This window comes from Ochotona princeps, chromosome 5 (genome assembly GCF_030435755.1).
Source record: "Ochotona princeps isolate mOchPri1 chromosome 5, mOchPri1.hap1, whole genome shotgun sequence".
Classification (NCBI taxonomy): domain Eukaryota; kingdom Metazoa; phylum Chordata; class Mammalia; order Lagomorpha; family Ochotonidae; genus Ochotona; species Ochotona princeps.
This window is the reverse complement of record NC_080836.1, coordinates 39,308,177-39,322,778: the sequence shown is the minus strand read 5'-3', so window position 1 is coordinate 39,322,778 and position 14,602 is coordinate 39,308,177. Positions and strand designations below refer to the sequence as shown.

The following is a 14,602-nucleotide window of genomic DNA, read 5'->3' as shown; positions in this document are numbered from 1 at the left end:
TATATTTAGAATAGTATTTGGCAAATCTTTAATTTCATGTCTGTCTATACCTTCTTTGCTTGCTTACATATGATTTATTCACACAGTTTTCCTAATGGGTTATGGACCCCCCAATTATTTGATGTTGTTTTATCTTGGCTATGAGAATCCTGGAGTTATGATGCAATGTTACCATGACAATGAATATGTACAAATAGATGATTAAGAGTAGGGGGAATGCTGAATGTTGAGAAACACATTAGCATGTAAATTTCCTTCCAGTGAAATCTAAAAATCTTGCATGTAAATGTTTCTGTTATATACAAAAATATAGACGAAAGATGTGTATGTCACATTGTAAACAATCTATTTCTATTGTTTATGTTAAATAACATGAGCAACTCGATATGCTGCACCCAAGGCTACTTCCTTAATATTATTTTATTTAAAATGAATGCTAGATTCAGACTGGATCCATTTCCACAGATGATGTGGCAAGTGTGTTAGAGTGTGTGTGTGTGTGTGTGTGTATAAATAAGATTTAAGTTGGAAAACATTTACCCATTTATTAGAATGAAAGTCTTTTCTTGGTTGCCGTGAAGGTGATATTAAGGTATCGAGCACTTTAGAAATATAATTGCCCAAGAATAAACTTTGCCAGCTTTTTGGACTCAATGTATTTGGTGGTAATTACGACCGTACTTCAAAAATTTCAATGTACTGATATTATGATGTGCACTATAGGAAGGAAACTACCTTTGAATACATATTTTAAAATGCTATTACAAATAAGGAACTTAAATATTTGCTTTATTAGCTTTTTTGTAGTGTCAAAAACTTGGAACCAATAATACAAAGATTCTGTTTTTGTATTAGAGGGTCATTTATTGACTTGCAAGGCCTCTGACCACTCCTGGCTTTCTGAAACTGTTTCTTGAGGCAAGGTAAAGATCTTTGCCATCTGACGAGAATTCTTTAGAGCTGTGTTATCAAAAAAAAAAAAAAATAGTATTGTGAGTCAAATAGATGATACCAAATATCTAGTCATTGCATTTAAAATGAAGATAAGTAGGTGAAAATAATTTTAACAATACAGTCTTGGACTACTTAGCAATGGACATATATTAAGAAATGTATTATTGGGTGATTTCACCACTGTACAAATATTATACAGTACACTGGCATGAACCTAATGGTATAGCCTACTACACAATTAGGCGTGCTGCGTTGCCTATTGCTTCAGGACTACAAAGCTGAGTAGGGTCTACTGTACTGATTACTATTAGCCATTATAACAAAAGGTAAGTATTTGTGTCTGTAAACATATCTAAATACTAAAAGGTACAATTAAATGTGGCATAATAGATAAATGAGATACTTGTATAGAATGTTTATCTTGAATGGAGCTTATAGGACTGGAAGTTGATCTGTGTACTGGCTAAGTCAGTCAATGGTGAATGAATGTTATCACTGTGTGCCACTGTAGACTATAAACTCTGGACACCCAGGCTATACTGGACTTATACAAGTTTCTTTCTGCAGTAATAAGTTATCCTAGGGTCCTTGTAATTTTTAAACCCATAAACTTTTCTCTTTTTTAAAAAACTTTTTGACTTTTGTAATAATATTTAACTTAAAAAGAAAACATATCCTACTCTTAAAGAAATTAACTTTCTTTTTTTGTTTTTGGAAGCCTTCAGATTTGTTCTTTTTGTTAACATAAAAAGAACCAATTTGATGTATTTCATAGATAGAACCTAAGAAGATAACCATGGGAGTTAATATAGAATAAAAAATGTCTGGGAATAAAATTGATGTGATTTGAATATTGTCTGTTGCCTTTGTCTATTTTGCTGTGAACAGCAGTCTTTCTACTTTTTACTTGAACAGTAGGACTAGTACATTAAGCCTGTGATTAACAAGCAAACTGGAAGCATGGATGCTTTTTTCTTTTTAAGAAGTGCTTTATTAATTTGAAAGGCAGAGTTACACAGAGAGTGGGAGAGACAGGGGAAGAAATCTTCCATCTGCTGGTTCACTTTCCAAATGGCCTTGATGGCTGGGGCTTGGCCAGGGAGAAATCTGGAGTTAGAATCTCTATCTTGGTTTCTCAAATGGGTAGCTGGGACCCAAGTATTTGGGCCATCTTAGATTCCTTTTTTGGTGCGTTGGTGGGAACCTAGATGGAAATAGAGTACCTGGGCCACAAACTACTGCTCATATGGGATGCCAATGTCACAGGTGGTTGCTTAGCTGGCTGTGCCAAAAAGCCAGACTCTATACTTATTTTTCCGTCTTAAAACTTATTTAACTTTTTAAATCCTTTTTGCTAAAATCTAGACACAACAACTCACATTTATGTAGGCCTACATCAGATCAGAGTTAGTAATATCTGCTTTCTAGTTCCATATCTTTTCTCACTGGAAGGCTTTCAGGTGAGACAACCTGTAGTCTCTTATGATAGCAGTGTCTTCCTTTGGGCTACATCTTGGCTGACCTTCTTGAAGCTGCTTCACAGTTAATAACAACCATCATATGTATGTTTATGAACATTCTAAAATAAGTATAAAATACGATATAGTACACACCTAAAACTAGTTTCATCAATTGTTACGTAGTGCACGCAGTTGTACATGTAACATTTTTCTACTGCTGGTGATGCAGTGCTTTTGCTTGCTCTAGCTTCATGACCAACATGAGAGCCATGCTGTCACCAGGCAATAGAGAATTTCCAAATCCCTTATAATCGTACGAGACCACAATTGTGTGAGCAGACCACCATTGACCAAATATTGTGGATCACATGTTTATATATTTTTTGAAACTTACTTATTTTTATTGGAAAGTTGAATATACAGAGAGGAAGAGAGACAGAAAGATCTTCCATCTGCTGATTCTTTCTCCAAGTGGCCGCAGGGCCGGAGCTGAGCCAATCCTATGCCAGGAGCTGGGAGCCAGGAGCTTCTTCTGGGTCTCTCACGTGGGCACAGGGTCCCAAAGCTTTGGCCGTCCTCTGCTGCTTTCCCAAGTCACAAGCAGGGAGCTGGAAGGGAAGCAGGGCTGCTGGGACATGCACCTGCACCTGCGTAAGATCCTGGTGTGTGCAAGGAGAGGACTTTAACCGCTAGGCTAAAGCGCAGGGCCCCACATGTTTGTATTTTAATACAACGTGAGCAAAATCTCACCATCTGAATATGTAAGCAGTGAGAAATAGTAATACGTTTAACATTCTCACTTACGTACTTAGTTTCTTAGATTGGATAAAATTCAATTGGATCTAGTCACCATTGCAAGTGCTCAATATCCACATGCAGCTACTGGAACCTCGTTGGCAATGCACCATTCGACTTAGAGGAAAGCTGTCTAGCTTTTTGAGATAATAACCCTGATTTTTTTTCTTAGAAAACGAGAGCTTTTCAATTTGCAGAGGACATTGCTTACCCTATTAGAGGCAAAAATAAATATGTGGAGAGCAAACACCAGACATAAGTGTGATTCCCACCGTTGTACCGTGCTCACATACACTACCCTTAAAAAAAATCTGCACAATGCTTGTGAGGAACGGGGTGCAATGAAGTTTCATTTGCTTTGGGCACTAAGTTCTTCTTGTTGGATTCAACGTCTCATGATTCCAGAGCAGGTAAGCATGAGGTGCAGTTGCCCAATAATGAGCAAGTCAAGTCAGTCAAAATATGTGTCCTAGCATTTTCTTGCCTTTATTTTAAAAAGCATCTGTTTTGTGGGTGTCTGGAAGGGATCAGACGTGTCCCACGTCTCCATTTTTTTTTTTGATTGATCAAGGATGAAATGAGAACGGAGTCTGTTTATGGTCAGAAGTGCTCTATTTCTCTGATGTAGCAATGGAAGTGATCCCGAGGGTCACTCTCCTGCCTCAGAGTCCAATGCGCCCGCCTCTAGCACTGTGCCCTGTGACAGGGAAGACCAAGGCTTTCCCAGACCTCGGGAAAACCTGCTGGTTAGTGAGTGCCCAGCAAGTCGTCTCTTACGCTAAAGCATTTATCATGTTCCAAGCACCCCATTGCAGTAATAATCATGTGTTCTTGCTTTTACGTGTGTGTGGCACACTTACATGGATCAAGTTAAAATAATCCCCTCTTAAAGTTTAGGCGACAAAAGTGAATTGACTTTAGGTTCATTTTCATTGGTTGGTAATGCTGCCCTTTTTATTGTCAACACTTACCCCTTTGCTAATAAAGTTCTAGGGATTTAAACAGTATTCAAACAGGTTTCTAACAGATTAAACTATTTCCCGTCAGCCCTTAGTCTGGGTGCTGGCTTTTTTATTTTCCCCTCCAGTTCTTCAATTGTTCCAACTATTGCTGCTGAGCTTGGATTGCTCTATTGTATGCTGGAGATGGCCACGTCATGTAGTGCAGGTGGTTCAGCTCTAGTCCTCAGGTAAGAGATAAAGTTTGCTAAACCAGAGGTAGGGCCCCCTGACAGGCGGTCGATGAAAGGCTGTTTCCAGGGATGGACAGAGAGGGCGCCTTTTCAGACTCGTGGGCAGCTAGGACATGTCAGTGGGACAGGCGGGTAGGAGCAGCGGGGGGAGGGGGCGTTTTCTCATGGCGCAGCCTGGTTATGTTGAAGGACACTGGGCAATAAATAAACTCCGAGAGCTTAAAGTGCGGATCTTCTGTAGGGAGACCACAGAGCTGATCACCAGGAAGTCCTTGCCGCTTAACTGTGGCTGAAGTTTCCTTCACGACTCTTGTCCCAGACTCCCTTTTAGAGCATCTAGTCTTGGGGGCTCCACGTTATTGCCCCTTCCGTCCTCGCCCCAGCTGTGGGCGCTCTCGCTGCCCCGCGATCCGGCCGTCTCTGCCCGCCTGGCTGGGAGCTCGGGGCCGGGCGGCTGTCAGAGGGCGCAGGGGGCGGAGGCGCGGCAGGGGCGGGCTCTGTGGCCCCCCACCCCCTCCCAGCACGGCTGTCAGGGCCAGTGGCAGGAGCGCCGCGCACCGCCAGCCGCGGGGGCCGTAGGATGGGGCAGGCAGAGGAGGGGGGCGCCCGCGCCGACTAGAGCCAACTGCACGTAGGAACAGGGTGTCGGGGCTGCGCCTTCCACCTGCGTCCCTGGAACTTCAAAGCGGTTCGCGCTGTCCCAGCTACCTCGCTTAGCTCTGGGGCCTCGCAGCCCCGGCGCGGCCGGCTGGTGGCCATGACCCCGGCACTTGGTTCTGCGCTCCGCCAGGCTCTCCTGCTGCTCGCGGCGGCAGCAGAGCTCTCGGCAGGTACGGTAGATTTTTTTTTTTTTTAAACTCCACGCTCCTTAAGGTGGGATTTGGGGGTGGTTTTTGATTGGGCACAGGGTTGGGGGAAGGAGGGTGCTGCGAGTAAGCGGGTCTTTCGCCGGGTGGAGGGGGAAGCGCCAGTCCAGTTGGGACGTTGGGGCACAGGAAGGGGCGCAGCCTGGGTCTGGACAGTGAGGGGTAGACAGGTGTGTTGGGAACCAAGCCACCAGCAGGAGGTGAAAAGGCGACAGGAACTTTCAGGTAGGGTAAATAGGGTCGAGGTGGTGACTCATATGGAGGAGTTTGCAGCAGGCGGAGTAGGAGAACATTCATGGGTACGCGCACGGTTGGGAACTCGGTGGCACCGTGAGTTCACCGTGCAGAAACTGGGAGGGCTGCAGGTGCAGCTTAGAGACGCTCGGTGCCGAGTGAGGCTCCCTGAGGGTGTGCAAGGAAAACAGAAAACGGCATGGTGGCTGTGGGGGCGGCGGTTTAGTCTGCTAAGGAGATGAGGGATGCCCCCAAAGCTGCAGTTGCCAAGCTATGGAGGTGGGAACGTGAGTCTGGGTAGTTTGTAACGCCTATTGCTTTCGAGGTACGATCTTTACTGAATTTCAGCGGGAAAAAAAAATCTGGCAAGCACTCCAGCGTATCTAACAGGTCTGTGCTTTGATAGCCTCAACAGAGCGCTCGACCCAACCTAGAAACCACACGTTTCCTTAAAGTGTTGACTAGAAACCGGGGCATATGCGCCTTAGGTAAAATCAGAGTGTGCCCTGAGGAGCACCTCTTTAATTCTAAAACTATTTTCATTGCATCATTGCCCTGCATTACACAGAGCAGGAACAGATCCCTAACTCACTCTTTAAATATTTCAATCAGACATTGAACACATTTGCACACAAAAACCTGGTGTTTTTCCATGGAGCTGTACTTTGTCCGAAGCTGATTTTGATGCATTTTTGTTTTCCCAGATGACAATCTGCTTGACATTAATAGCTATACCCGGGGTGGGTAGTTTCCCTTGTAGTGACATGTGCAGGAGAATGTTTTGAATAGTATGATTGCTGTCACGTACAGATTTCAATGTTTCAGATGGTGCGGGAGAATCACTACAGGCAATATTCTAGGATAAAACGTGATTATTGGACAGGATTAATTGGTGACATCTGAGGATGAAAACATTTCAGTTGTCTCTTAGGAAAGAAGAAAGATGATAGAATAAAGTGAAATATGTGTATTTAGAATTCAGAAGTGGGAGAAAGGTCCCATACGGAAAAGTTACAAGATACAGGTGAAAAGTACCTATTTGAGTTGCTGACAAGGCTCTTGATAATGAAATCAAGTTCGCCATGCCCTTTCCCCCTCACTTGCTGAGAGATCACAGCTTTAGCTGGGCACCTGTGAAACTGTTTCCATCAGCTGTCTGCACCATCTTTTTAATTTGAGAGAGCTAATAATTTGGTTGTGGACAATTAGGAGAAAGAAATTTAGTTACTATTCTTTGCCCTGGTTTTAAAAATATGATTTGTTAGATGACGAAGTCTTTAGACCTATGGCCTGAAAACATTAGAAAACGTGTCCCAGTGTGTTTTTGAAAAGGCAAGATTTTGGCATTGATATGCACAAAAGACATGCATCATTCACTCAAATTTGATTGCTTCCTCAAAATTTGAAGTATAGGAAAAATTCATGCTGTGGAGTTAATGTGTCAGTGTAGTAGAAAAGTTCTTATCAAAGCTGAATCTATATAATGAATTTTTCCAGTCAAATGCAATAATTTCAAATCTTAAGAAACTTTCACACTTTGAAATTCACATAAACAATGTCTATTGTTATCTCCCATATTACTAACTTTTAAACAAATCTTTGGTTATGTGATAGAGAAAGGAATTCAAGGAAGGAGTTTGCTTTATATTTACATCTTTACAAAAAAGAAACCACTTCAGATTTATTTATTTTTGTCTGAAAGGTAGATTTTACAGAGAGAGAAGGCTTTCCCAGGCTGTAAACAGAAAGCTGAATTGGAAGTGAAGCAGCCAGGACATGAACCAGCACCCATATGGAATATAGAGGATTAGCATGCCACCATGCCAGCCCCATATTTTCGTGTCTTAAACTGATTTTGTCACATGGGTACCTGCCTTATTTTTGGCCTGATCACATTTTCAAAGTACGTGGTTGTCATATTGGCCATTCCTGAGTATGTTTCTGCCATTTTTGGAATATTTTATGAGAGCTTGACTTAGTAAAACTGTATATAGAAAGTACTATCATCAAATTTGTTTCAGCTAGGCACCAGGAATAAGAACTTAAATTTCTGAAAACAATCAACCAGCAATCCCACCTTGCTGGGCGTGCCCTTATTCAACATATCTGTCCTCTAGGAGGGATGACTGTCAGGAGCAGCGAAAAGCCTACCTACCCACTTGAGAATCTCAAGAAGACCAGAGGGTGGGAAATCAGAAAAGTTATTTATTGGTCTATATTCGATTTTAAAAGTTAGTCTGTTCTGAGTTGTTCTGACTGTCTAGGTTTTGGATTCCTTGATATTTGATAAGAAAGACCAACCCTAACCTTACAGTATTAATCATGTGTGCAAAACAATTAAATGGCAGAACATGTCCTGAAGTTCTCTTCTTTGAAACTGTGATTTAGAAATTATACAGTCTGGCACATTTTGTAGCCTCTTGTGATTTTATGAAATTTCTTTGTCTTTTGATTGGGAAATAATTATTGAGAGTCTAAAAAGCCATGTAGTACTTCTCTAACAGTCAAGGCTAAATGTTTCCTAATTAACTGGGCTAGAATTGGAGGTTTCAGATGGTTAAAAAAAGCTCCAAAACAACAGTGGCTTCCATGAGGTTCCCAGTACTATGCTTGGAAGTGAAAGTGAGAGCTTGGGAATGAGTGCCCAAGTGCCAAAGTATTACCATCTTTTGCCCTTCTTTAAACACAGTCATATTCAGTTGGCCCAAATGTCAGGAGGTTCCCTTGTTCCAAGGAAGGACTTGTTGGTCCAGGAGAAATTTCTTGCAGAAGCTCCTGGGGGTTTCTTTGTTCATTTAGTGAACTGCCAAAACGCATTATCTAGCCTTAAACTTGTAGGTATGTAACAGCAAATTCCTTGGAACCACTGAACTCATACAAAAATGAGAAGATCTAAAATGTGGGAGAAAGGGAGGAGTGAAGAATGACAGTGAAATTTTTTTGTCCTAAGCAATGGAAGAATGGTCCATTCCTAGGGTTGGACAGATTGCAGGAGAACCTGGTCAAGGGAGAAGAAGGGTACCATGGTGGAGAGAGGAGCCAGATGAGAAAAAACTGTGAGACATAGAAGTGAATATGTAAAGTAGGCAGTTACTTTTATCTGCATTGAATTAAGGGTTTTTCTTTTCTTTCTTTCTTTTTTTTTTTTTTTTGGTCTGGAATGAAAGTTAAAGTCTGTGAGCCAAGGGCATTTACAGATAAGTTTCAAAGAGATTATTAAGTGAGTTCATAGATTTAGTATATCAAGGACAGAACACACAGCGAAAATGAATTTCAGATAAGCAACAGATAGCTTTCTAGTATAAGTGTGCTACAGATATGACATGGGATATACTTATACTAAAAATTACCAATCACATCCAGATTACCTGAGAATTCTATACTTTCATCTGGCAACCCAACCTAAAGGAAAAATTGCGATGAACCATTCCTGACATACATTTCTACCTCTTTCAGCAAAAGGTGTATTAATAGGTGCCTACCATTTTCTATGACTTGTGTCTCAGCAACTTTCGTTCTAGCTGTTCCCAGTGCCCCTGTCTGTCCCTGTGTGAACAGGAAGACATACCTAGCTCCTTCTAATCTTCTCAAGTATCTCAACATGAAAATATGTAGGAAAAGCATAAGAATAACTTTTTCAACTTGCTGGAAGAGATTGCTAGATGAAAGCTGTTGGTTTTTCCAAAATTTGCTGTCTTTGGAAAGTGATTGTGATTCTCAGAATCATTTTTAGAATGTTTTTCTTGTGAATAAACTTTCATACTTTTCTCTTTTAGGGGAAATGCTTTCAGACAGCAGATAAGACCCACTTTAGTGTGATTTTCTTGGTAGGAAATTTCATCTCTTGTTGTAAATAGGAATGTGAATGGTGAGATTGGCCAAGCAGTTAACCTGAAGGTAAAGACAGATATATCCCCAATTGATGTTCCTGGGTGCAAGTGCTGGCTCCGCTGCTGACTCACCTTCCTGCTAATGGACACTCAGGGAGGCACCAGTGATAGTTTGAGGGGCTGTGTTCCTGCTACCCAAGTAGGAGACCTGGAATGAGTTCTCTGTTCCTGGCTTTGCTTCCACTCCATATGCAATAATTGTGCATGCTTAGGGAGAGGGAACCAGTGAGTGGCAAAGTCTCTGGATCTGGGCCTGTGTCTCTCTGACTCACAAATAAGTAGGTCTTAGAGAGAGAAAGAGAGAGAGAGAGAGAGAGAGAGAGAAGAAGAAGAAGAAGAAGAAGAAGAAGAAGAAGAAGAAGAAGAAGAAGAAGAAATTGCATAGAATGAGTGGTGGGGAGTTCATTGATTTCTACAGGATTTGTTAATCTGCCACAGTTTGAGGTATTGAAGCAATACCTTAAGCCCTTTGAGAATTCAAGCCCTTTGGGAAAGGGTCAAAGATACATAAATATCAGTAAGGCTACTTACTTCCTGGCTTGGCCTAGTTGTAGGCACCAACTAATTCATATCATCTTTATTTTGAGATTTGGGGTTTGTATGGGAAAATGTTCTATCATTGTGTAACAGACTATAGTAAGAATGTGTCATTGAAAAGCTCCAGCAAAATATCTTTAAAGTTTATCTTAGCAAATAATGACACAGAAATTTATTTTCAATTATACATAATTGATACAGATTAATTAAAAACCACCCCAATTTTTTAAGGACCAGGAGTGTATAGAGAACATACCTTATCAATTATACATGTAAGGTTTTGGATAAATTTTCTATTGTCTTGGTCTTAAGTTTTTCTTAAGTCAGTATTGCAAATCTTAAGGTATTTATTCCTATCTATTTTTTTTTAAAGAAATTGAGGTAAGCTCATAAGTGATATAGAAGTAATACTTTTAGCCTGGTTGTGTTATATCTTTGCTCAAGGAAGGATAGCCAGAAAAAGGAGGTGAAACAAGACGGAGTGACTTTCTTTTGTTACCTGTGCTTTGGCTTGAAATTGCATGACAGAATTCTGATTATTTACCATTTTCTAAAATTATAACAATCAGGGAGCCAAAGGATGCAGAAAGAAGGGATGGGAGAAACCAGAAAGTTCCATCCTGACAGTGATACCATCAAAAACCCATCTATTCCCTAGAGAAAGGAAGCCAGAGAGGCAGCAGGCAAGGGGAACTCCACCTCCAGCACTTCATTTATCTTCCGACTTGCATGAGTTCCAGGCAGGAAGTTCAGGGATAAGTGTCCACTGAGGGAAAGGCACAGAGTCTGTGGAAAGAGGTGACTGTATCTCTTCTATGAAGAAGCAGGTGTGACCCTTACTGTACTCGATCTGAGAAAAGTTTAGAAGACACGATCATGACCATTTTTGTTTTTTTCTTTGAAAACTGGTTCTCTCCCTAATGAATGGGCTTGTAGCTTGAAATCTCAGTACACATGACTACTCCTTCCACTGAGTGATCCAGTGAAAAAGTGAAACAGAGGGTGGGAATGAGTTGGAGTGTCAAACAGGAAGGAGATTTTGTTTACATAGAAGCCAGCACTGCTACACCTTGTGCCTGTGGCGTTCACCTGCTCTGATTGGCTGGTCAAACAAGTGAGTTCTCCTGTGTGTCGATTCCTTCCCCCCTAGAATCAATTCCTTCTTCTGTTGTTCTTTTGGAGTAGACATGTGAAGATACAATTTCTTTGGAGCTATTTTAAATTAATCCTCTCAGGAATTCATGGGTGAATCATTCTGTATGACTCAAAAACTTGACTTATTATTTTTTTAAGGAATGTAAATTTGCCAGTGACTTAAACATCCCAAACTATATTAATCTACCTTCTCATTAAACGTTTTACATCAAGAAAAGCCATAGGGATGTTCATAATTTTTTTTAAGATTTATTTATTTTTATTGCAAAGTCAGATATACAGAGAGGAGGAGAGACAGGGAGGAAGATCTTCCGTTCGATGATTCACTCACCAAGCAGCTGCAACGGCTGATGCTGAACTGATCCAAAGCCAGGAGCCAGGAGCTTCCTCCACGTCTTCTACGCTTGTTCAGGGTCCCAACTGCTTTCCCAGGCCACAGGCAGGGGGCAAGATGGGAAGTGGAACTGCCGGGATTAGAACCGGCAACCATATGGGATCCTGGCACGTTCAATGACTTGAGCCACTAGGCCACCAGACATTTTTCTCTTCATCTATTTTTTTCTTTCTTTTCTCCTAGTATTGTGAAGGGATATTGATAGATGCCACATCTCTGTTGAGAAAGTGCCTTAGACACATTTTTGTGTGTGCAAGTCAATGATTGAAATAATGATTCTGTAGTTTAAAACAAGATTAGATAAAAAATCCAATCCATCAGGATCTGGACAATGATAATTGTAATAATGTAAAATGTTTAGTTTCATAAATACAGACTTATCCAAGAGATAATAACTCAGAGGGTAGTAATCCAGATTAACACAGATTTAAAAACCAGATTGTTTTAAAACAGCGCCAAAATATATTGAAGAGTATTAACTCATCAGATCTCACGATTTTATTTGATGACATTTTCCTGGCTTGCTCTCCTTGAACATACTTTTTTTTCCTTCATCATTACTTTCCAAGAGCAAAAATTCTACTCTGAACATTTGCTTGCTCTAATAGTCATAGTGAGATTGTGTTCTTACTTAACTTCCGCTTGGAATCTGTAATGTGCATTTCTAGGAAATAGACAATACACTAAATTTTAAAGATGATTATTATATTAATAGCAAAGATTCCTCACAGGATAACAAGCATGTAATTGAAAGTTTCCTTTTCAAAAATACTTTTTCCTACAACTGTTTTCTAGCTATGGTTTATGAAAAGTCATTTCTTTTTTTTTTAACGGTTTGAATATTTTATTCTGTATTTTGCTTAGACCTGAAAAACCAAATAGAGCGTGAGAGATGAGAAAAAAATGGTAGTGATTTGTTAGAGTTGGACATTTCACTTTAGTGCTCATCGATAACAACCCGTCTACAGGCAGGTAGGCAGAAAGTTGAGGAAAATATCAGAGTTAGGAAAACAACATCTTAAAATGCTCTACAAGTGTTCAAAAACAATGCTTGGCCCGGATTTTTCCACAGTCTGTAAGGATTCAATTTGCATGAATATTAAAATATTTTTGACTGTTTTCTTGCTTCATAAGATTATTGGAAACAGTTTTAAAAAGTCATTTCTTTTTGCAGAGAGAAGAAAGCTAACTTCATTAAAACATGACTGAGAGTTACTGTGCCAAAAAACATGAATTTCTCTAGGATTGGTTTTGCTGCACTGGGCTTTGGTTGTTGACTTTACCATAAGGTTTTCCACGATGTGCTCTGAATAGGCTTTTAATATTCATAGAGTTTGTAGTGATGTCCCCTTTGATGTTTCTGACATAGGGAATTTTGACTTTCTTTCTACCATGATCAATCTAAATAGTAGTTTGCCAAGTTTTATTTACTTACCTCAAATAGGTAGCTTTCAGTTTTGTTGTTTTCTCATTTGCTTATTCAACTGTTTTCTGCTCTATATTAATTATTTTCTCTATTCACTTTTGTTTTTCATTCTAGCTTTTTAAAACAATACCTTAGATGAAGCATTGGCAACTTTTTTTTTTTTTGTAAGTAAGGGCCTATTAGAACCTAGTTTAGGCTTGTGAACTATGTAGTCTCTCTTTGTATCTATAATGTTCCCTTAGTATCTGTGGAGAATTAATTTCAGGACTACCTGTGGATTTCAAAATTTGCAGGTGCTTAAGTCCCCTCTGTGTGATGACATAGTGTTTACATAAAACCTACACATATGCTCTCTCATTTAACTCATTTCTAGGTGAGTCATACAATACGGTGCAATATAAATACTGTATAAGTAGTTATTATACTGTATTAATTAGGAAATAATAGCAAAAAACCCCTCGTACATATTCAACACAGATGCAATTTCCTCCCAATATTCCCCCAATATTTTTATCCATTATTGGTTAAATGCATGGATGGGGAACTCACAGAAGAATGGCTGTGGTTAATATTGCCTTTATAGTATGAAAGTGGCCATAGACACACATAAACAAAGCAATATTGCTGTGCTTCAATAAAACTTTATTTTAAATAGTTTACTGGTTTCTCTTCAGATTGAATAAATCTTTCACCCTAAATGGTTTACTATGTCAGTTATCTGTCGTTTTCTGAGATAGTGTATTTAATACTGCTTTCTAATGTAAGTGTTTAAAGTTGTAATTTTCTCTCTTTTTAATTGCTTTAGCTCATTCATAAGTAGTCATATGTTGTGATTTTATGTTCATCATATTAAAAGTATTTACCATTTCTCTTTTTCAAAATATTTGGGGAATTCTCAGATTTTTTTTTACTGTTGTGATTCTAATTTAAATGAATTAATGATGAAATAAAGTAATCTGAATAACCTCAGTTCTTTTGAACTTTCATATGCATTTTATGGTCCAGTATGGGAATATTCTTTGCACATATGAAAATAATGTGTATTTTGCTTTTGTTGGATGCAGTGCTGTATAAATATCTATTGGGTCAAGTTGCTGGGTTCTGTTATTGAAGTCCTTTAGATCTTTATTGATTGTCTTCTTGTTTTGCACATTGTGGAGAGACAATTTTTGACATCTCCAGAATACTTGTGGATTTGTGTATTCCCTTTTACCAATATTTGTTTTGTATATTGAGAATTTAGGGATATTACATCTTCTTGATGCATTCTGATATTAGGAGAGCTGTGCATTTTTGGGTGATATTTGCTATGATGGCTGTCTTTTTCCATTGCCGGGATGTTCTTTGCTTTGAAGTCGATGTTCGCAAGATTCCCATTCATTTCTCCATCCAGCTTTCTTAAGCTTAATATTTATATGCCCATGTTCAAAAACTGTCCGCATTGCTATTCTAGCCTTTTATACCGAATGTCTGTATATAGATTTTTCCATCCTCTTATTACTAATGCATATTTGACTTTTTTTTTGAGAGGATAGGGGTGAGTCCTGCTTTTTCAGTGCATCTTACGTGGGTTTTAACTGGAGTGTTTAGAACAACTAAATGTAATATATTTGTCAGGATGGTTGTTTTTATATCTGTCAGTTCACTATTTTTGGTGTGTGTCCTTTCACTTCCGTTTCTTTCCTTTTATTCATTTGAT

The 14,602-nt window shown here is 39.5% G+C and overlaps 1 protein-coding gene across 1 annotated transcript in view; it reads left to right on the top strand.

The window, feature by feature from the left end:
• Positions 1 to 4,916: 4,916 nt before the first annotated feature.
• Positions 4,917 to 14,602, top strand: part of ACVR1C (activin A receptor type 1C) — a 72,760-nt gene continuing 63,074 nt past the window's right edge. The window contains exon 1 of the mRNA XM_004577147.2: positions 4,917 to 5,231. Within this exon, the coding sequence (XP_004577204.2) occupies positions 5,159 to 5,231 (73 nt within the window). The 5' untranslated portion in view covers positions 4,917 to 5,158. The remainder of the gene's footprint in view (positions 5,232 to 14,602) is intronic.